The following is a 24034-nucleotide window of genomic DNA, read 5'->3' on the forward strand; positions in this document are numbered from 1 at the left end:
AGACTTGAAAAAGCCTAGTCGAAGCTTACATGTTGGTTGTTTTGGTTTGGGTTTTGGTGACTACAGGGTTTGAACTCCGTACCTTGTACTTGAATTTACTTTCTTGCTTGGCATACTATAGTTAGGTCACACCTCCAGGTCAGCTGTTTGCTGGAGATGAAGTCTCAGACATTTTCCTCCAGGGTTGATCTTAAACTGCCATCCTCCAAATCTCAGCCTCCTGAGTAGCTAAGATGACCTGATGCAGGTTTTATGCATTGTTTTTCACTTGTAGAAAAGGAATCTAGATCCAACTAGGGTTGTGAACTTTCTGCCAGAACAAAGAATGTCATTTTGAACCCAGTATTCCTGAAAGGCCTTGGAATGTGTTAAGTTTTATTAGTAGTGGTCTTTTTTTTTTGTTTTTGGAGGGGGGGAGGCAATCTTTTTTAGCAACTTTATTTTAGTTGGTAAAATCTTAAACTTACAGAAAGGTTGCACAAATATTACTGAACACTTTGTGATAGTTTCCATTGGTCTGTGTTCTCCTCCCTTCCTGCCTCCTCCTTTTACTCCCCTCCCACCCTTTCTGTTTGCTCATGGATTTTCAAGAGTAAATTGAAGACATTGTGTTCTATTTTAACTGAATGCTTCAATGTAAATTTCCTAGGAACAAAGAGGGTTTCTTCCCTAACATACAATATGCTTATTAAGTTAAGGCCATTTAATGTTTGCACAATATTATTATCTAATCAGCAGTCTGTATTTCAGATGTTATTTGCACCATTAATGTTCTTTGTAGGTTTGTTTGCTTTTCCTTTCTAGGGCAGTGTCCGGTTCAGGATGAAGCACTGGGTTTAGTTACCCTGTCTCTTGGGCATCTGGAAAAGATATTTACCTTCCTTTGTCTTTAACTGTGACCTTTTGACACATAGCTTGTTCTTTCTGTAGAGTTTCCCTCAGTTTGGACTTGCCTGCCATTTTCTTGTGATTAGATTCAAGTTATTTCTGGCTTTTCAAATTCAAGTTATTTTGACTTTTTGGCAAAATGCCAAAGAAAGACTGCCAAATCCTCCTGTTAGAAGGCACATGCTGTATTTACCCTTTTGGTGATGGTAACTTCCCCCTTCCCACCTTCCAAACTACCTTTCTCAGCAGGGGGAAGCCTGGCTCCATTATCCTCAAGTCTAGAATCCAGAGTGGTTTCATACTTGCTAGTTTCTGCCTTTACAAAAAATGTACCTCATAAATAGGCTTCAGTGTATGGTTCTTTATTTCTAGCTAAAATTCCTTCACAGCGCAGCATTGTTATCTTAAAAGAGTTGTGTAAGTTTTGACAAATGCATACTCCTGTGTAACCCATACTCCTCCCATCGAGATGGAGAACACTGTCATGGATCCAGAATCTTCCCTTGTTCCCCTTTCCAGTCAAGTCCTAGGGGAGGTGGAACATGACACATATCATGACCGCTCTTTTGCAATAAGGAATAAAGCGAGGCGTTTTCCTAGTGCTTCATGCAACAATAGCTGTGCTTTTGAGACCTGCAAGTTGATCAGGGACTTTTTTGGTACCTCTAGAGTCAGGAGCAGGGTTGTTCTATTGCCCATAATATTTGTGATAGTGTACAAACCGCCTATTAAGATGAAACAGCCCTCAAACTTGGTTTGCTTCCCATCTAGGACCTGCCCACTGCACAGATGTAGCAAGTGGTACCCAAAAATCTGATCTTCAGATTTTAATTAGTGATTGACAGTGCTAATGATAGCCTCATTCTGGTGCTGACTGAGACACAATTGTTGGTGAGTTACAGCTAAACTTCTGAGAATGACTTGTGTGTGAGTGGCTTTCTGTGTACATCTGGGCATGGGCATCCAGAGTAGTGCTGGAGAAAGGGAGGGGTGGCATAATCAATACCAGCTATACCGTCACTTGGTACTTTGTATTTCCTTTCTGCCTGTATCAAAGCCAGCCTGCCTGTTTATCTATAATGCTATATAATCCCGCCTTTCTTTTATCATATTTCCTAGGGAGGTAAAGAAACATAAAAATACCAAATTAAACTTGGCTATTTAAACTTTGTTTTAGAAGTGCCATCCCAAAATAACCTTTCACCCAAGAGTACTACAGATGTCCTAGATTTGGAAGGGTCTTATGCAAGCATTCATTTACTTAGCTGATATTTGAGTCTCTGCTGTATGCCAGTGATGTAAGGATGATTGCCGTAGTTTAGATGTGGAATGTTCCCTTAAAGGGCCTTGTATTAAAGGCGTGGTCTCCAGCCTGGTGCTAAAACTAGATGGTGAGGTTTTTAAGAGGTGGAGCCTAGAGAGAGGAAGTTGGATCATTGAGGATGTGCCTTTAAGGGATTTGGGGCCCTGGCTCTCCCTCTTGCTTTTTTTTTCTTTTTTCCTTCTGGCATGAACTGAGAGTTTTCTCTGCCCCTCATTGCTCTGTGATATACTGCCTAACACAGCTACTATGAGCCCATCTGCCCATGAACTGAAACCTCTAAAACCTGGAGCCAACATAAGCCATTGCGCCTTAGAAGTTGATGATCTTAGGTATTTTGTTACAGTAACACTTAACTAACAATGATCAAAAATAAGCATTGTCTGTTATATGCCATATAGTTTAAGACTGACATCACAATCAGCAATGACCTTATAGATAAGGTGCATCCCCTGTGTGCACCCTAGTGATTCGTAGTTTTGTCAGTGGGGTAGACCAGCAGGGGCTGTGCAGAGGGTGACTTCTGGATTGAGGTTAAAGGGCAAGTAAGGATTGTTAGAGACCTATGGGAGAGAAAACACAGCTGGCATGCACATGAAGCTGTTGAGTACAGCAGCTGTAACTTCACAGAGATACCCAGTTACCTTGGTCAGAGCCATTTTCATTTTGGCTGTTCTCAAGTTGAAATCTCGTGGACTTTGTCTAATACTGGAGGCTGCTGTTTTGAATTTTACAGTTCCATATCTAACTTTCTCACCTAGTGGAGCTTAGGGGAGAAAGGAATCCCGCAGCTGCAGCAGGTGCTGGGAGGGAGGACATGGGGACCTCTGGGGCCTGGCTCTGTCCTCCCTGGCCCATGAGTGACCTCAAGCATGATGCTTCTGCCTCTGCCTGCCTCCACGTCTTCCTTTGCTCAGTGAGTCAGCTGGACGAGATGAATTCTGGCCCATTATTGACACTTTTAGTAGTTTTTTTTTTACTTTGTTTCTATTATTTTTATTTCACAAGCAGTCTTAAAGGTATTATTTGTTTATGTCTTATATGTGTGTGTTTGAGTGTGAGTGTGTGTGTGTGTGTGTGTGTGTTTGGCACTCCACGCTCTACCACTGAGTCACATCTCCCAGCCTGGCAATCCACTTAAACAGCAGAGAAATAAGCAAATACATTCAAGGAAGACCCATCATCCTGACCACTCGGCTCACTGCTGACTGCATTCTCTACCCTTGACTTTTCAGAAAACCCGCATGTACATAATACACACAGAAAATCCCCTTCCTGCGCATTCCCACTTGAAGTTTGAGATGAGCTCAGGTAGGGGGATCTGTGGTGCTGCATTGAGGGAACTCCCTACTTCTCAGATTTGATAGGTTTTAAATCTCAGTCATTTACAAGGGCCGGCCAGCGCCCAATCGGAAGGACTCTCCAATGCTTGTGCCAGGAATCTTTGCATACAGCTTCTCAGTGGCAAATGTTACTCAAAATTGGGTTGCAGCCAGATTTTTCTTCTTCTTTCCAAAAGGGACATAAATCTCTGGTTTGGAAAATGATGAGTAACCTGCCCCCCACCCCCAGGTTCTCTTTTCTATCTCATTTACCCAGTGAGGCCTCAAGCCTTCTATTTTAACATGTGTGATGGATTCCATATGTACGGCTGTGTGGTGTAAACTGTATCCCACATCTTGTCCTTAGCAACTAGTGTTTCTCCAGTCTCCAGAGCTGCTCTGTTCCCAGAAGGAGATGGAATATCCTGCCAGAGCCAGGGAACAGTGTTCAGCTACAAGCCCTAACCTCCAAGCTCTTGGCTCTTCACCTCATTGAAAACCTTGGACATTTCTCCCTTTGCTTCAATTTCCTCATCCGCAGAGTGGGGAAAATATTTTCTGTTTCCCAGGGAAATTGCAATGGCTGACGTATATCCAGTTCTATCCAGTTCCCTGTGGCCAAGTACCAAGGCCTTTGCCCACTCCTGGGACTGGTGTTGCACTGCAAGCAAGAAGAAAACAAAGACCCCTGTGATCATATTACATCTCTTGGGGTGCATGGAGCCTCTTTGGGGCTCACTGTCTGTCCACAGTCAGTGCAGCAAGAGGGACAGAATCGGGCTTGGAGCTGTGGCTTTAGAAAGCTCAGAAAGCCTGTTTCCCTGTCCTTTTGGCAAGTGCTACTTAAGCCTTTTGTGTGATTACGGAGAAGTGTAATTGTGCTGCCTGTGGTCCTCCAGACCACCTGATCAGCTGGCAGTGCTGGGCCCGCAACCTCCTTCCACGCCACCTGCCATCACAGACCGACCAGCAGCTGGTGGGGACACACTGTCCCCCCTTAAAGGGCTCCTTTTACTATGTATCCTTGTGTTTGGAACTAATTTGTTTCACTTCTAGCCTCCACCATCTTGACATACAGAATTTTTGAGTCATAGATCTTGTTAGGATCCATCACGACCATTCCAGGGCACCACGCGGAGGCAGGCAGGCACAGAAGAAAGATTATTATAAGGTTTATTAGAGAGGCCATATATCTCCCTGGAGAAGGAGCAATATGGCATCTGCCCCCATCCGGGTGGGTAGCTCAGGGGCAAGTGGTATGTGCTGGTAGGTCTACGGGGAAGAGAGGGAGTGGTCTGCTATGTGAAGGGAACTCTAAGGCAGGGAGGAGCTCAGGTCTGGGTGGAGTTGAGGGCCAGAGGTGGGGATAATGCTAATAGATCTTGATCACTTTGATGAAAGGTCCTCTGAAAGGATTAGGTGTGTGAGTTTGTGCGGGGACGGTGCGGGGGAGGGGGGGGGACGGGGGGGGGGGGGACGGGGGGGGGGGAGGGGGACGGGGGAGTTGAACTTAGGTCCTTGTGCTTGGTAGACAGGCATCTTTACGCTGAGGGTATGCCACCAGCTCTGTTTGTTTTGCTGGTTATTTTTAAGCTAGGACCTTGCTTCCCACCCAGGTGCACCCGGACCTTACCTGCTTCCATCCATATGTAGGACAACAGATACACAACAGTGCCCCGTTCTCAGTTGAGAAGCTCTGTGCGTGCGCGTGGATAACACTTTGCGTGGAGTGTTTTCAACATGCTTACTAGGCAGGCACTCTGCCACTTGAGCCGCACCCTCACCCTTCTCAATACAAATTGAAATTTGACATGTTTATTTTACTGTCATAGTAATTCAGATAAATACGTTCATGATCCATACTGGATGAGATAGTAAAGGTACTACATTTATAAATACAGGTGTGTGAGGCTTTTTGATCCTCTTTACCCAAGAAATGCAGCTAGATTCAAAGGGGTAGCTAGTTCCTGGCAAACGGTATGAACCAATTAAATATGTTGGGAATGGTGAGAAAGATTAAGGAAAAGGAGACAAAACAAAACTAGCCAGTGTCCCCAGAAGCTCACAGTCTGGGATGCTAGCCGTCATAGTAGATGCCTGTCTATATGTATGGAGGTACAATTTGTCTTTATTCATTCATTACTTGGTGCCAGTACTGAGTCTTGAACTCAGGGCCAGAGCATTCTCCCCTAGCTTTTTTGCTTAAAGCTAGTACTCTACCAGAGCCACACCTCTGCTTGCAGTGAGTTGCTGCATTGCCACATTCTGAACAGTGATTCCACTGAGGCTCTTTGTAGCTTTTAGTATCCTATTGGTTTTCATTGGTTTCCAGAGTACACTGAAGCAGGACAGATGTTTTGGGGATTCATTCTGGCAGTGAAGGGGCTTGCTTTTTTTTTTAATGTCTCCATCTCACTTTTTCACATAGAAGATGTGATAGAGCCATTTGCGAATATACTTCCTGAAGTTAGCATCCTTGTGACTTGTTTATGTACTATTCTATAAGACAATAATAAGAAATTCTACAGTAGCTGGCCTTTCCTAGTTTCAAATATAGCAAATGACCAGAGCTGTCCTGGGAGTACACAGGCAGACACTGGATAGCATGGAGTACAGGCAAACTTGGGTAGCATCCTGAAAACCATCCTGGTGGCGTGGAGTACACAGGTGGACACGTGGTAGCATCCTAAGAAAGGTAGCGCCGCCATACCAGCTATTCATACTCCTGAGAAGATTCCTTGGGAGAGTGTGACTAGTTGTCACACTACCTTGTGTTAGAACTTATATCCAGCAATTGGTTGACAAGAGGTCTAGACAACTTTTTCCTTGAGCTGACTTCACATCGAGATCCTCTGGATTTCAGCCTCCCAAGTAGTATCTGGCTTTCCCTTTTCTTTCATGTCAGCTCATTCATGACATACCTTGACAGGGAATACTAGAAGTGACAACAGAGGCGAGGGACAGTTACCCCACTCCCCAAACAAGGACCTTGAATTTAGTGTGAATCTTGCTTACAAAAGAGCATTTATGCATTGCTTAAATAAAACCTCTGTAAAAATCAATTTCCATTCTCAGTTTACTTTGACCTGACTGATGGAAAAGATTGATTTCAGTGGTATTGTAAGCAGAGTTAGAAAATAGGTGAGCAAGCAGACTTGCTAGTAGAGTGACCTCTGTAAAAAAAAAAACAAATGCATGTGGGTCTTCTGACCCCCAGAAGAGAGAGTTTCATTTCACAATGTCTGCTTTCCATTACTGAGTGCATCTATTCCAGTACACACTGAACACACTCACGAAAAGCGAGACCCACGCCATCCTGTCACACACCGACCCTGAAAGAGGCCTGCGGTCTGAGACGGGCCTGGGGGAGTGCGCCAGGGCAGGCTGAGCGCCTGTGTCAGCTGGCTGTGCCAGCTCCAGACTGTGCACACGTTCTCCTTGGGAAAGCGTTTCTGCACCCGTCCTGTATTCTTCCTAGCCAGCCTGCCCAGGAGTGCGTTCTTGACCTTGGAGGGTAGGGTTGGGTTTGTTTTTTTAAAGTAATTTGAAAACTGTCTGGTGAGTAAAGAGAAGGAGAGTTTGCAAAATAAATAAGTAAATAACAAAATAAGCTTCAAGGCTTAAAATGACCGAAGTTGCGAGTGAGAGCAATAGAAGGGCCCCACAGGGCACTCATCTGAGGCCACAGCCAACACACACTGTGAGCCGCCAGAGCCCCTCCACAGGAGCTGCAGCACCGTTGCAGCCAGCCAGAAACTGAAAGCTGCATCTGTACTGAACACGGCCGACGCTTGCCCTCGCTCTTGCCTCTGTGATGAGGTAGCATTTACCTCGTACTAGGTATTGCAAGTAATTCTGAGAGCAGGTGCCCCAGTGCCTCCCATCTCTATAATCCTAGCTACCCAGGAGGTTGAGGCCTGAAGAAGTGGGCAAAAAGTACTCAAGACTCTCGTCTCCAGTTAGCCAGCAAAAAGCTGGTCTGGAGGCATGGCTTGAGTGGTGAAGCACCATCTATGAGCAAGGAAGCTGAGTGAACAAGGCTCTGAGTTCAAGCCTTGAGCCCCATGGATTTAGGGATCTTAAAAGTACCAGAACTTTTCTGGAAAGTTCTGAGGGACTCTTGTCGCGAGTGCAGCAAGAGGAGTCCCCCACAGTGGACTCAGGGGAGTTGGTCAGCTTTCTGAGCTTTGGTGGCCTCAGGTATGACGTCAAAGGCCTTTTCAGTGGCCTTTGGAGAAGCACCGGTGTGGCAGCCATTAGTGCTTTCATGTTGACTGAAGCATGCAACACTTTCCATCTTGAGAAACTCCCAAAGGAGAGGGTGTCAAGAAGAGGAGGAGCAATTCCTGTGTGGAAGGGCCTAACCTGAGGCAAGCAAACACTATCGCTGACATTAGAGTCTTTGTCTTTTCCTTTTCTTCCTATTTCTTTCCAGGCAGTCGGTTCATCTGAGTGCTTAATTATTAACCAGAGTGCAGTGTCCTTTTGCTGTTCCTCAGAGTATGTATAGGGGAGAAAGTGAACCTGCTCTTCTCCGGGTGCTAAGTACCTGTGCAGGTGTCTGCGACCAGCACGAGGGCCACTTGAGATGCTGATTGACTTCTGAAGCTCTTGGTGCTCTTCATGGCACAGAGTGAAGAGGCCCAGGGTGGCGGAGCACCTGGGCTGCTGCCAGCGCCTCTGTCCCAGTTCCCACCCTGCACGGCTTCTTGGAAGCTTTTCTCCAGCCTCCGTCTAACTCGCAGTGGGGTGGGGCTGGCGCAGCGTGAGCAGGAAGGACTTGCTTCTAGGCTTGGGAGCATTGAATGGATGCTGCCCAGGTATCTCTCCCCAAGTTCCAGTGAAGTGGCCAGCCACAGAGCGCCCCATCCCTGTCTGTCATGTGGTCAGGACAGGGCACAGAGCACAAAGTCCCCCACCTCCAGTCTTTTACCAGCTGTACAGTGGTGTGACTGTGTCAATTCACACACAGTTTCATTTTCTGCATTGTGGGATAGCGGGGAGTGCATTTTCAATTTTGAGCATCTTCAAGGATTGACTGGCCGGTTCCTTCAGGCTGTTCTAGAGGACTTGTCCTTTGAAAGGGGGTCCTTGATGTACAGAAGAATTTTTTCCTCTCTCAGTTTTCACGCTATCATGGGAAAACCACATGGGCTTCTTACACCAGAACAGGTTTCTCATGGGGGTGAGAGTTTAAAGGCTTTTGCTTCAAAAACTGTTCAGGACAGGCATTCGTGCTTTCATTTTGATCAATTCTCAGCTTAAATACTAAAGAAAAAAAAAGGGTCTTGGGCCATGTATCCACTGTGACTCGTACTGGGCTTGAGCACACAGGACAGCGGCCTCCCAGCTTTCCAGGCCTGTGAATGTAGTATTGACTAGATGACAGAACTATGAGTAGAATACAAAAGCCAGGTGCTTGGGGAAGATCTTTTTTTTTGGTCGGTCTTTGGGCTTAAACTTTGGGTCTGAGTGCTGTCCCTCATCTCTCGAGCTCAAGGCTAGTGCTGTACCACTTGAGCCACAATACTACTTTCGGTTTTCTGGTGGCTTATTGGAGGTAAGAGTTTCACAGACTTTCCTGCCCAGGCTGGCTTTGAACCACAATCATCAGATCAGAGCCTCCTGAGTAGCTAGGATTACAGGCATGAGCCACTGGCGCCGAGCTCGGGAAGATAACTTTTTTAAAACAGTTTGTGTGTCATTGCATTGCAGGGGCTAAGAAACAGACCGATGGCATTGTTGGCAGGCTCCCAGCCCCAGCAGAGCCCACACCCCAAGACTGTCTCTGCAGCTTCCTGTGGTTTCCCTGCTGAAGAGAAACAGCCTTTTTCTTGGAAGGCCCAGGATGGCAAGTGTGTGTGTCTGCTTGCTCAGAATCATGCTCTTCCTGCTTCAAGGCTAGGTCCCAGGCTTTGTTTGGATAGTTTAATGCAGCACAGTCATTGCAATGTGAATCAGCCCAGTGCTACAGCTTGGTTTGGTAGAAATTGGGAGCTTCCAGGGTGAGACGTGTCATGCTACCCAGCAGCCTGTAACAGTGAAGTCAAATCTAAGACCAAATGTTGCCATACATACAAACATGTACTACCAAGCAGGCATAAGTTATTCAGCGCGTTCTTACCAACTAGGAAAAGCCCAACTCTTGACTCTTGGTATGTATCTTACACCAAAAATTCAGTAGCAGCTAAGCATGAATGTCATGCCTATAATCCTAGCTACTGGGGAGGCTGAGATTGGAAGGGTGGACGTTTGAGGTCAGGCTGGGCAGGAGAGTTCATGAGAGCATGTCTCAGCTGAGAGCTGGATGCTGTGGGGCCTGCCTGTTGTCCTACTGTGACAGGAAGCCTCAAATTGGCATGTTTCTGAGCAGGAAGCAAGACCTTATCTCAAAAATCTCCAGCATAAAAAAGGGGCTGGAGGTTTGGCTCTGAAGCGAGAGTGCCTGCCCAGTAAGCACAATGCCCCAAGTTCATACTCATTACCACAAAGAGCAAGCAAACAAAACTTCAGTAGAAACAGACCATAGAAATCATTTCATTTCAGGACATAGCTAGTTTTAGTTGGAGCCACTGGTGTAGGACCAGCACTCTAGGTCTAGGGTGCTACGTACTGCAGCATGTTGTTTTCTGGTTTGACAGATTTCCTGTAGGCGTGTGTCTGTGCGAGGCTCTAGGACCTGTGCAATATTTCTAGGCACATACAGGTATCTTAATGCCCAGTATTTTCACCAGAAAAAAATAATTCTATTTTTTTACTTATTAATTACTTTACTTACTGGTGTTGATTTGGATGGCCGTAGTTGTTATGCTTGTAGGAGTGAAACTTAGAGACTTCATTCCTGCTTAGAGTGCCTCAGATATTAGCAACCTCAGGAGAAAGAGGGGAGCCTATGCGTGTATGATGTCTATTCACACTGTGTATGGTGAAGTATTTAAAAATAAATAATAGATCATACAGCAGCGACAGCTAACATAACAGCGGGACGCATCAGAATGTTGGGCTTTGGTATTGCCAGTCATCGGTAAAGCAACTGCCTCCAGTGTCAGCTGAAAAAAGGAGGGACAAGAGCTATGGGTTTCGTTAGTTTCGTAGGCGTTTTCAAACTCCTTTGCGTTTCTTCATATTCTAATATGCAGAGAAGTGTTGTATTTCCCCACCCAATTCTCCAGATAAATCTTTGTCTAGGGTAATGGTGAATAAATTACAAGGATAAAACTTGAACCTCCACCCTCTGTAGTTTCTCAGAATTTTAAGAGTAAGTCACTACCAAGAAGAGCTGTTACTCTTATTCAAAGAATGCCGTAGAGCTTCTTCCCCAATTATTGACAAGGAGGGCCATGTACTAGGGAGGTAACACATGACAGCATACTAGAACAGTTCTACCTTAACTGGTTCTCTTACTGAAGTCACTTAAAGTAGATAGAAAGCTAGATGCCTCACACCCAAAATCCTAGCTACTCAGGAGGCAGAGATCTGGAGGATCATGGTTCAGAGATAGTCTGGGCAGAAAAGTCTGCAAGATTCCTATCTCCAATTAACCAACAAAATGGCAGTGACAGAGCATCAGCTAAGTGCAAGGCCCTGAGTTTTAAGTATCTGTACTGGGGGGGGGGGGAGCTGATAAAGAAGGGGATGAAGAAGAGAAAGAAATTAGATGACTTGTTTCCAAGTACCTTAACATCAAAGAATATCCTGAGGTGACATACTGAAGAGAACGTGAACATGGATGGACATTCCCTTATCTGAAAAAGGAAGCTAAGACCCAGCAGCGCTGAGTGCTTTTCAAGGAGGAGGAGAAGAGGAGAATCAAAGTTAAAGTCAGACTGCTGTCAGACGTGGTGAACCATTCTCCATTTCAGGGAGAGCTCCAAGTGGGAGTCAGGGTGAATTTGAACTCACCTGACCTCGTGTTGGCTGCAGCAATTTTGTATCTGTGGCCCAGAAACCTTAAGGCTTACTTGGCATTAGACGGTTCCACTCAGAGCCTGTGACCGCAGTGAGATCTTGAGGAGAACCGTGTGCTGAGAGCCAGATGTGGTGAGGCTGAGGCAGGAGGCTTGCAAGCTCAAGGCCAGCCCCATTTTAAAAGGCCCAGAATTAGTGGACAAATGTTTATCTCCAGAAATAGAAAAGGCCCTACAAAATGTACAAACGTGAGCGTATGTATAGAAATTACTAGAAGAGTGGAACAATTAATAAAACCAAAATATCATTGTTGGAAAGCCATGTGTAGGAGTGGGGAGTAGCCCAGTTGTTGGGATGCTTGTCTAATGTACTCGAGGTCCTGGTTCCATCCCTGGCACTGTCGAGAGCGGGAGGCGGGGCCGGGGGAGGAGGGACTTGCAGACTTGATGAACCTCTGGTGAGACTGAATGAGGAGCAAGAAAGCACAAACCAGCATGTATCTCCAGCAGGCACTATTGCTTTTTTTGGTGGGGGGGGGTGAAGAAGGGGGGCTTGAATTCTGGGCCTGGGTGCCATCCCTGAGCTCTTCAGCTCAGGGCAAGTGATCTACCACTGAGCCATAGCGCCACTTCCAGTTTTCTGGTGGTTCATTGCGGGTAAGAGTCTCATGGACTTTCCTTGCTGGGGCTGGCATTGAACCGAGATCCTCAGATCTCAACCTCCTGAGTAGCTAGGATGACAGGCATGAGCCACTGGCGCCCGGCTCACTATTGCATTTTTAAGCAGCAGGTAGGAAAGAATACAATTATAACTCTGGTCTTTAAGAATATGCAAAAGTAGACGCCACTGTGAGGGGGACCGAAAATTCTAAAGGGCAGCCAGGACGTGGAGATCCACCCAGCCAGTGGTCTCCAAGGGGGGCCAGACGGGGTGTGACAGCAGAACCCACGGCTGTTCATTCTCTGTTTTATTTGACTTTTCTGTTATGTCACAGCAGAGAAGGCTGCAGGAAGAAGTAGGAATTGGGCACCCAGGTGTGGGCAGCGGTGCCATCACCGGCTACTCTTTTTGCCAGACCAGGCATGGGGCGGAGGGGGTCACAATCTGATGATCTTTCTGAGAAGGCTCACCCCAGCCTAAAGGCTCTTGATGCAGAACTTCCAAAGTAGGACTTCCCAACTGGCCCGCAGATAGATCACTTTACCCGTCAGCCTTGGGCCATCAGAGACTGAACCCAGAGTACATGTTTTCAGTAACTTCAGCTACCAGACTACATTCTTAGCTTAAACCAGCATATGTAGCTTTTTGAAATTCAAACTCTTCCTCTTAATCTGAGCACCCATGTACACAGGCTGTAGCAACCAGCCCAACAAGTACATGGTGTAAGCAGGGCGACTGGCTTGAAGATAACAGGAAGCAAATAGGGACTGGAGCCAACCTCAGCTAAGTTCTCTTCCAGGGCAGCAAAGGGCCGCCTTGGGATGATGGGTTGCTGCGTAGGAAATTGGGAATGATGTTGCCAAATCTAATGATTTTTGTTTGTACTTTAGGAGTAGTTAAATAGCTGAATTTTAATGTGAAAATTATTTTTAAGTGTTAGATCCATTTTTTTAAAACCTCTTCCAAAGTTGTGCATGAATCAGACCAAAAGTATTGTAGACTGTTCCAGCTGTCAGTTTATGACAATGCCCTCAACAGCCATGCAGAGGGAAAAGAGAGAATACTGTACAAAATAATGCAATCTTATCAATAGAACCTCTGTGCCAGATAAGTGCTTATATAACTCTCGATTCCAAAATGAAATGCACTGAACCCAAATTTACATTGTAAGTCATGTGTTCTTCAGGAAACCTGGCTGCAGGGAAGAAGGAATGAAGGACTTCTTACCATGAATAATGTGTTGAAGGGATTAAATCAAACGGCCCAGCAACCTTTGGTATCACACACAGTCATGTCTTTTAGGGCAACAACTAAAGACGAGTCGGGCATACTAGGCAAGCCCTTACTGCTAGACTCACAAGCCCTTTTGTTTCATGTTTTTGTGTTTGAGAGAGAGTCTCCCTAACTTCTGCCAGCTTTGGCTTCAAACCCACAATCCTCCTGCCTCTTCTACCCCAGCACTCCAATAGTTGAGATTACACATGTGCACCACTATGTTCAACTTAAAGATGAGTTTTGAAAGTGAATAGTAAAGAAACGTGTGTGCTTCTTTGTGGATGAGTGTCAGGGCCTGTGCCCCTGTGTAGATGCAGGAGACCTTCTTACCACGTGGCCAAGGGCCAGCATCACTGTCATCGGGAAACTGGCCGGAATCACCAAGCTCAGATCCCAGTCTGGACCTAACTGATTAGTCAGCAACTCTGAAGCCCTCCGGGGACCCTGCTCATCAGGTGCCTGCCCTGCGTTGTGCATGGAGTTAGAGAGCTAGCCTTTGTTACATTCACATTTTTAAGGATAAAAAAAAAAAAAGATAAATGAGGTAGTAAGTTTTGGTTGTGTTTTTTTAAATTTTTGGTCATGGTGGAGCTTGAACACTGGGCTTGGGTGCTGTCCCTCAGCTCTTCAGCTCAAGGCAAGCACTCTACCACTTGAGCCACAGCGCCACTTCCAGTTTTCTGATGGCTTATTGGAAATCAGAGTCTCACTACTTTCCTGCCTGGGCTGGCTTTGAACTGTGATCCTCAGATCTCAGCCTCCTGAGTAGCTAGGATTACAGGCGTGAGCCATCAGCACCGGCTCAAAGGGTTTTTTGTTTTGTTTTTTAAGTCTTGGGATTCTCCAACATGTGTCTTCAGACAACATCTTTGGTTTTCATGATTTGGTTTAAAAAGATGACTGACAGCCGGAAGCTGGTGGTTCATGCCTGTAACCCTAGCTACTCAGGATGCCGAGATCTGAGTATCGAGGTTCAGAGAGCACATACAAGTCCATGACAGTCTTATTTCCAATTAACCACCAGAAAACTGAAAGTGGAGCTCTGGCTGAAATGGTAGAGCACTAGCTTTGAGCAGAAAAGCTCATGGGCAGCACCTAGGCTGAGTTCAAGCCCATGACCAACCAAAAAAAAAGGGGGGGACTGAAAAAAGGAAAGGTACCTCCCTAAGAAAGTTGCCCAGCGGAGGCTGGCATGCCCTCTTCCTGCCTGCCCACTGCTTTACAATCCCCAGCCTCCATGAGCGAGGTGACTCTGGGCAGACAGCACATATTCACATATTCTGGTGTGTGTGGACACACACACACACACAGTTGGGGACCATCGCCTGGTTCTCACACACACACACAGTTGGGGACCATCGCCTGGTACACTCTCTCTCTCTCTCTCTCTCTCTCTCTCTCTCTCTCTCTCTCTCTCTCTCTCTCTCTCTCTCCCTCCCTCTCCCTCTCCCTCTCCCTCTCCCTCTCTCTCCATGCCTGAGTGCACAGAGGCTGTCATTCGCCTGGTTCATGGCCAGCCCAGGCAGAAAAGTCTTTGAGACTCCATCTCCATAACAGCTATTAAAAAAAACAAGACTTCTTTGTACAACCACTTAAAAATAATAAAAAAATTTTTAAAAAATAATTCTACACATAGCCCAGTGCTCGTGTGATAAAGTTTGTTTAGTTTAACTTATACTAACCTTAATGATATTCATATTGTATTTCCCTTCTAATTACAATTTTTAAAGTTTCTATTAGTGGTCTTGTTGGTTCTGAGAGAGAAGAAATAAAAAATTCATTATATTTTGCAAAAAATAAAACAGGACTAGAGATGAGGTTTAAGTAGTAGAACACCAGCTGTGAACAATAAAACCGAGTTAAAAAAAAAAAAGAAAAGAAAAGAAAACCAAGTTCAAATCTCAATACCTTCACCAAAAAAGAGGTGTGGCCTATTTTATGTAGATTACTATCAGCTTACTGCTCAAATGCATTGTAACACTATCTTCTCTTTTTTCCTTTATTTTTTTTTTCACTCTTTGGATAGTTTCAAACACATTTTCCCTCTTTGAGAAGATTAAGCTTTTTATAAGGGGAAAAAATCCTCATACCTTTTATAAGCTGCTTATTCTGGTGACACAGATTAGCTTCGTGGCACTTGAGAATGCTGGAACCCCTTGCCTGGTTCAATTTGCCCTAGAGGATTGAGTTTTCCATTCTTTTGCAGCCAGGGCTATTAATAATGTTTCAGCATTAACCTTTCTGCAGACCCTGACTGAGAGGAAGGCCTTTCTTCTATCCTTGCTGGTAGTTTTTCCACTGTCAGATTTGTAGAATCATAAAAATTATCTGTATAAACATGGACTTAAGTTCTGAAAGTTTAACTAAAGTCCAACAAAATATCACGTCTGGAATTATTCCAGCTTTTTTTAAAATTGTGTCCAGTTTTCAAAACCTGTCTCTTTTCTCCTGGAACACAGGAGAAAGCAACTACTGCCAGGCTGAGGGCGAACTCAGAAAAAAGTGATGATTAAATACACAGTGCTTATCACTTTGAAAACATCATCTACATTTCATCCCCATTCTTTCTGTGATAACAGGCTGCTTTGTAAGTAATCTCCCCATTACCAAGGGGTTCTGTTACTTATTAGAGGCCTTTATTGGCCTCGTCATTGGGCTGTCCCATTATTTTCCCATGCCCAGCCAGCCTACCGCCTTGCAGTACTGATTGCTTTTCATCTGTCTGGCCCTCTGTCACTGACTCCTTGAGTTTGTCTTCAACGTCTGCTGTCTTTTTTTTAAACATTCATTTCTGTTTCTTCTGTGTTGGGGGAGGACTGAGGCTTCGGGCTCCTTGGCTCCTTTCTGCAGGAGTAGTTGTGAACTACCCACAAATGGCTGTCACGTGTTCTTGCTGCTGAGAGCACCTTCCTGTCCTCTTCCTGTTTTCTTCCCAGGGCTACCCGCCTCTTATCTACATGTAAACAAAACCCTGCACAAGTCTTAACTGTTGCACTTGATGCATTCTCCAAAAGTAGACCTTTTGGAGCCAACATACACTGCTCCCTCCAGGGCCGTCCCGAGGGCCCTTTCTAGTCACAGTCTCCCCACAGACAGCCACTCCGGGGTTCTGCCACGACGGGATGTGTATTGTTGTTTGATGAATGTAGTTGTACTTCTCATGGCTATAGTGTTTCATTGCACAACTGTACCACCGCTCACTTATTCATGGGACTTATGGACGCAGTTTCAGGCTCTTATGACTAGTGCTGCCACGGGCACGTGCTTGTGTTTTTTGATGTGCATTTGTGCACATGTTTTATGGGTGTGTATCTAGGGGTGGGGTGGCTGGATCATAAGGATATAAATGTTCTACTTCTAAACTAGAACCCCCATAAAAACTGCATCCTTGTCAGTACTTGGTATTTGCTGGCTTTAATTTTAGCCTTTTTGTAGGTACATGGTGGTATTTCACTGTAGTTTTAGTCTTTTTCTCTCTGATCACTTGTGGCATGGAGCGCATTTTCATGTTTATTGACCCTTTGGATGTCCTTGCTTATGATGTGCCTGTTGACATTTATTTTTCCTGTTAAAAATTATTTTTAAGGGCTGGGAAGATGGCTCAGTGGTAGAACGCTTGCCTTGCATTCCTGAGGCCCTGGGTTCAACTCCTCAGCACCACATAAGCAAAAGAAAAAAGCCAGAAGTGGCGCTGTGGCCAAGTGGTAGAGCGCTAGCCTTGAGCTGAAATGCTGAGGGACAGCGCCCAGGCCCAGAGTTCAGGCCCCACGACAGGACTCAAAAAAAGAAAAAATATATATTTTTAAAAGTATTTTTGATTAGCTAGTATGTTTGTAACTAGTTTGTAGCTAGTATATTTGTAACAAATCACTTTGTCTTTGCCTTTCCCTTAATCCTTTTAGTGTGTGTGTGTGTGTGTGTGTGTGTGTGTGTGTGTGTGTGTGTGTGTGTGTGTGTGTGTGTGGTGTGTGTGTGTGTGTGTTGGTCCTAGGGTTTGAACTCAGGGCCTGGGTGCTGTCCTTGAGCTTTTGTACTCAAGGCTAGTGCTCTACCACTTGGGCTATAGCTCCACTTCTGGCTTTTTGGTGGTTAATTGGAGATAAGAGTCTCAGGGACTTTTCCTGCCACTGGCACTGTCCCTGACCTATTAAATCATTTGGGAGAAGTAAAAGTGCAGGTAATGGCAATTCTTCTGTAATTTTCAGTGAATTTGCATGAAAACTTAGTTTGGGGAAAATTGGCAGCTGAACTAGAAGATGACATTGTTATTTTTTCTCAGGAGAGAAAGATGATAAATACTAACCCAGATTGCGTTAGTAGTTCCCTATTTTATTTTCATTTTTAGGGTGTTTTGTTTTTTGTGCCAGCCCTTGAACTCGGGGCCTGGACACTGTCCTGAGCTTCTTTTGCTCAAGGCTAGTACTCTACCACTTAAGCCACAGCTCCACTTTTGGCTCTTTGGTTGTTAATCAGAGATAAGAGTCTCATCAACTTTCCTGCTCAGGCTGGATTTGAATCTCAGTCCTCAGATCTCAGACTCTTAAATAGACAGGATTACAGATATGAGCCACTGGTGCTCAGCCTTAGTTTTGTTTTTGACAACTGTTGGTTAGAATTAAAAATCTTTAAATATGAAGTTGATCTATGCAGCCTCCTTTTTAAAAACATAAAATGTTTTTCAGGTCCTCGATCAGTATGAGCGGGAAGGGTTTAACTTCCTCGCGAAGGTGTTCGATTCTTCACATTCCTTCTTAGAAGACTTGACCGGCCTCACACTGCTACATCAGGAGACCCAGGCTGCTGAGGTAAGAGCGCGCTGTGCTTTCCCTGCTGGCCAGCCACGCTTGAGCCCTGATGGGCACTGATCTCCAAGCACTGCCTGCCCTGAGCATGGCCACTGGGAACTCAACCTCCTTAATGTCTGTGTATCACAGTGACAGTCAGTGAAGACGTTAGACTGGCTGTGGTTTCCATAGAGAACTGCCTGGCTTGTTTTTCAGTTAGGTGCATCTTCTTAGGCCCCAAGACCTACCATGCAATGGCCTCCCACAGGCTCGGCCTGGGAGGGCTGTGCTGTGTTTCTTTGTTAGAATACTTTGCAGGTTATCATATCCTGGATTACCTCCTCACCTTTCTCTCTTTTTTTAATAAATTTTATTGGGATTAAGTGATTACATAAATTTCAAAAATTTCACAGTATTTTAAGATAATGAAAGTCACAAACACATTCTAACCTCCATGAGGCAAATTGTCATTATTATAGTCTATAAACTTTGTGAATTCTATGAGTTTTGACAATACAGCTATCTCTTCCACATCGGGTGGAATGTACATTTCTTTCCTCTTGGTTAGTGTGAGCTGTTCCCCGTTCCCTCTCGTTCCCTCCCTCCCTTCGCTGCCTTGAGCTGCTTAGTTCGTTTTCATCAATGTCCGGTGCAGCTGATGACCCCTCTGTTCTGTGTTTTCCCCAGTTTCCCTCTGATTCTGTCTCCTCCTCCTGGTTCCCCTCAGACGTGTGCCATATATGTGGTCAGCAGCATGGGGTCATTTAGTAACGATATGACAAGATGAGTAGAGGTCCTTTTGTTTCTCGAGTCCTGTTTACTTTGTTGTATCTCCTTACATTTTGTATTTAACATCCACGTATCAGGGAGACCACCACATCACCTTTTTCAAAGACTGACTTTAAAAAGTAGCTATCATTTTTTTTACAAATGCATATTTGTGCTTCTTAAAGGAAGTAGTGTGTATGAGATGGCAAATCTCATACTTGGGCACTTGGCAAAATGCACAAGTCCTCCCAATAGGTGACAAGTGAGGCTGGTATTTCCTCTTGTCAGCCTGCTGTGGAGGCTGCCGGATGGGGCCGTGGTGGTGCTCCACAGACTGTGTGGGGAAGCCTTGCCTTTCTGGGCACTGCAGCAGGGATCCAGGCACCAAGGTGCCATCAGTCCTGTTCACCGCTGTGTATCCTCACCACTCCGGGGTCCCCAGATGCCCAGGCCCAGTACTGGACTGGCCGTGGGTAGGGGGCTGCTGTTAGAGGGTGGGCCGGCACTGAGTGGAAGAAACGATATGGAAATCCTAGAGTCAGACTCATGAACAGATCAGGGTGAGGTTTCCATACACCAGAGAGCAAGCTGGAACATGCCAGTGCTGGACTTAGAGCTGAGATGCAGTGCGCTTCTGTGTCTGCTGGGTGTTGAGTGTGGTCTTCTGAGCAATGTGGTGCCTCACAGCCCATGGTGTGGGAGAAGTAACTGCAGATCTGGGCAGCCATGCATGTGAAGAGCCAGTGCACGGAGCTTTGCCATCCAGCACAAGAATTTACGTGAGGCTGGGAAGTAGCTCAGTGGTAGACCGCTTACCTTGCATACCTGAGGCCCTGGGTTCAATTCCTTAGCGCCACATAAGCAAAAAAGATAAAAGCCGGAAGTGGCACTGTGGCTCAAGTGGTAGAGCGCTAGCCTTGAGCTGAAGAGCTGAGGGACAGCACCCAGGCCCAGGGTTCAGGCCCCACGACTGGACCCAAAAAAAAAAAATTTACATATTTCCCTTTAGTTGGCTAGGTATCTGACTCTTCCAAAAACAGTATTTGTTAGGATAATAGGCTGAGTCTTTAATTAAGCCAAGTACAATTACATTTTAGTCGGTTGGATGTTCATATCCATTCTGAAAATTCCAAAGAGAAGGTGAAGTTTAGGGGAGCAGCAGTGACAATACAGGCGGAGGGTACAGAGATGTGATTTCAGCCATAAGCTTGGGTTTGCTTGTTGAATCATTAACTTACCCTTACAGTTTTGTAATCCCCAGTCACACATCCAAGCTTACATTAGAGATGGTCAACCCATAAGCCTATGAGCCAGATATGTCTTGTGGCTGTGTTTTTTTGGTTTTACTTTGTTTTTATTTAGTTTAGTTTTGGCCTGTTCTATGTGTTAAGTTTTTAAGAAAGCCAATATCTAAAAATCTTGTTTTACATACAAATATGAATTTTCCTATTTCTAACTTGAAAGATCAGATCTGGCAACTGTGGGCCTGCACTCCTCAATAGAGATGGTTAGCCAGAGCTGAGAAGCAGATCTTACAGATAAACAATCTGCTAGAGTCAATATTTAAAGACATAAAACTTTCTGATCCTTATCTGGGGTGTAGCTTGGTGGCAGAGCTCTTGCCCTGCATGCGTGAGGACCCAGGCCTTCCTGAAGACAGACAAGCTTTTTGTGCCTGGCCTGCATTATGTGCGGGGAGGGTGGGGAGATATTCGCCACGTATTTGATGCTTTATAGTTGGTGACCCTTATAGTCACTTGGGTTTAGAAAAGGGTCTTTGTTTTCCTTCAAAAGCTCTAAATAGGGCTGTTTTCAGAGAAGGCCCAAAAAATACAGTACTCACTAGAGAACCTCGTAACAACAAAGCCATTGTCCAGCTTGTGGCACTTTCTTTGCTGTGAAAGATGTGTGTATGCTGCTGGGTAGAACAAATACATATATCCAAAACACACACGTATCTCTGTAAAAGTATCGTTTGGTTTATATAATACTAGGGATTGAACCCAGGGCTTTGTGCATGCTAGGAAAGTACTCTACCACTGAACTATATCCCTATCCCTTTTTATTTGTTAGCTTTCTCCATTTTATGACAAGATCTCAATAAGTTCCCCAAGCTGTCCTTGAATTTTGGATCCTCTGGCTTCAGCCTCCCAAGTAGCTAGGATTAGAGGTATATACTACCTTGCCCCTCTGTATTTTTTTTTTTCTTTTTTGAGGTACTAGAGATTGAGCTCAAGGCTTTGGACATACAAAGCAAGTGGTCTTTTGGTTGTTGTTGTTGTTGTAGTCCTGAGGCTTGCTCAAGTCCTGGATGCTGTCCTTGAGGTTTTTCACTCAAGGCTGGCACTCTACCACTGAGCCAACAGCTCCACTTCTAATATTTTGGTAGTTAACTAGAAATAGGAGTTTTCCTGCCCAGGCTGGCTTTGAACCACAATCCTCAGATCTCAGCCTCCTGGGTAGCTAGGATTACAGGCATGAGCCACCAGCGCCCAGCTCCATTTTTATTTTTTAATTACTGAACATCTTTTGCAAATCGTATGCCAGGCACTGTGCTAATAACTGAATCCAAAGTTAATGAGACAGCGCTACTCACTCATGAGCTTTTGGGAAGCAAAGACATAAGTAGAGTAGTAAGCTCACTAAAAATGTTTCATGTATACATTTAAGTGTGGAAAGAGCTGCTTCTGCCTTGATGGTGGGTAGGGATGTCAAAGGGAGCCTCTTGGGAAGAGAACAGGCATTTTAGGGTCTTTGCAGGTCTCTGTGCTACTCCCTATCAGGAGTCTGTTTTTAGAGAAAGGGCATAATAATGAACCATAAAGTATACCCAAGACAGCTCCATCCTGATTTAGTGAGACTGACTAGTGTAACCCAGACATTTTTTAAATTAGTGTATTAATCTTTCAGAGGGATTTCACATGGTATATTGCACTTGCCAGTACTGTACTTGGATCAGATCAAGAAAGGGCACCGACACCCCTCCCACCATCACATTCCCAAGAATGTGCACTGACTTTAATGTGCATTACAGGCCTACTCTGCTGCTATTGGGATTAGCAAGTGATTTCCCAGGAAATATCTATGGGAAGAAGGGTCAAAATGGCCCCAGACAATCCCTGGGGGCTACACTCGCAAAGGTGAAGACGTGTTGAGCTAATGGAGTAAGTGAAGGTGGCTAGATGGCCTTGGGGCTGGAGACTGGAAGAAAAGGAGTAGGACTGGAAAAACTGATGTGACCTGGTAGATGAGAAGTGTCCTTTTCCACTTAGCACCATGAGAAGAGGCTGCAGAACTCAGGCAGCCCAAGAAATAGGCTTGGTAGATAAATTTTATTTAAGTTAAAATTTTTGAAATGAGTTTATGTTGTATCTCATAAAGAAGGGACCATGAGCCCACACTTGTATTCTTTGTCTTTACCAGTATGGTTGCCAAATGGTAGTTAGGTACTGCTCAGGAGGTATTAGAAGGCTCTGCAGAGGAAGGAACTCGATCCATTTCCCTCCATCCTAAAATGTTGCCATATACAATAGAGTATTTTTTATTTATTTATTTTTTGTCGGTCATGAGTCTTGAACTCTGGCCTTGGGTGCTGTCCTTGTGCTCTTCAGCTCAAGGCGAGTGCATATTTGCAGATGCACCTTGACTCCTTGTTTCTCCTTGGTTGGTCTCTCTTCATCCTCTCTGGAACCCAAGGAAATGCCTCAGCTGTGAGGAACAGCCACAGGGTGTCAAGTCGAGGTTCTGTCAAGCCGAGCAGTTCATTAAGTATTTTCTTAAGCTTTTATTAGTAACCATAGATAGATAGATAGATAGATAGATAGATAGATAGATAGATAGATAGATAGATAGATAGATAGATAGATTATACGTATCTATACACACACACATACACATATATGTTTAAAGTGTTGGTTCTGGGCTTGAACTCAGGGCCTTGGCTTTTTTTGCTCAAGGCTAGCACTTTATCACTTGAGCCACAGCTCCACTTCTGGCTTTTTGATGGTTAATTGGAAATAACTTTCCTGCCCCAGCTGGATTCAAATCAGGATCCTCAAGATCTCAACCTTCTGGAATAGCTAGGATTACATGTGTGAGGCACCGGTATCTGGTGTCACCTAATATCTTTAATTAATGCATTTGTTGAAGAAAATCTTTAGTCTAGATCAAATATACAAATGATTTAGTCTATTTCCTAAACATGGGTTTTTTAGTATTATTTCTTTTCCTATGATAAAGTAAGTTTCTGCTTGTATGTATGTATTTTGTCCCATCTGTGGGATCCACATTTGCTATGAGAAATACCAAAATATTTTCAAACTCAGTCTAAAGAGAAAAGACTGTCTCATAAGAGTTAATAAAAGAAGCCATGTTGGAATATCCTTGAGAAATTCAAGTTCCCAAGTCCCATTACCCAACTGCTCCTGAGCATTCCATACTAGTTTTCTGGAAGTTTGCATTTTCCTGATTTCTGAATTAGTTTTAGCCTATTTTATCCATTTACTGAGACTCTGTCTTCAGTCTTTGATGTTACATCAGCTGGTTGTGATGTCCAGGGTCTGTACAGCATTCTTGTTAATCTGATTTGCATTTTCATCCAATTTTGGCCAACAATATGCTCTTATCATATTTGAGGCTTAAAAAGTGATTATTGAAAAGGAAAATTTCCAACCCACTTTGGCATAATTATAGTAAAATCACACGCAGGACAGAAATGGATCAGGTCTGAGATCCTGAATTAAAGTTCAGATTCTGAATCATGCTAGTTCTAGAAAGTAGAGTGTCCATTGCTCTCCTAGCAGGAAAATCATGTGAGAAACATTACCATCTCTGGTGTGACTTCACTGGCTCTGCGGGTTACTACACAGCAAAGTAAATAACACAATTAACGAGGGGTTCTGTCGGGCCTTTTGCACTTACACTGAGTTTTTGGCCTCTCCCCTCACAGCTGGTTTTGATTTGGTTTCTGTGGAATATTTTTTTTTTGTTTTGAATTTAACAACAGTCAGATATTTATATACAGCTTCATCAAGAGCCTCCGATGACAAATATGCCTTTAGCGGCCAATGGAAGCTGTGGGAAAGCCCATGTCAGCACTCAGACCTGTT

At 44.7% G+C, this 24034-nt stretch overlaps 1 protein-coding gene across 1 annotated transcript in view; it reads left to right on the plus strand.

Annotated features, from left to right (window-relative positions):
- The window catches only part of Atg7 (autophagy related 7), a 172258-nt gene that overhangs the window by 76736 nt on the left and 71488 nt on the right, over nt 1-24034 (plus strand). The window contains exon 18 of the mRNA XM_042679887.1: nt 18057-18179. Within this exon, the coding sequence (XP_042535821.1) occupies nt 18057-18179 (123 nt within the window). The remainder of the gene's footprint in view (nt 1-18056; nt 18180-24034) is intronic.

This window comes from Dipodomys spectabilis, unplaced genomic scaffold, assembly GCF_019054845.1.
Source record: "Dipodomys spectabilis isolate Male_0828 unplaced genomic scaffold, ASM1905484v1 ptg000054l, whole genome shotgun sequence".
Classification (NCBI taxonomy): Eukaryota; Metazoa; Chordata; class Mammalia; order Rodentia; family Heteromyidae; genus Dipodomys; species Dipodomys spectabilis.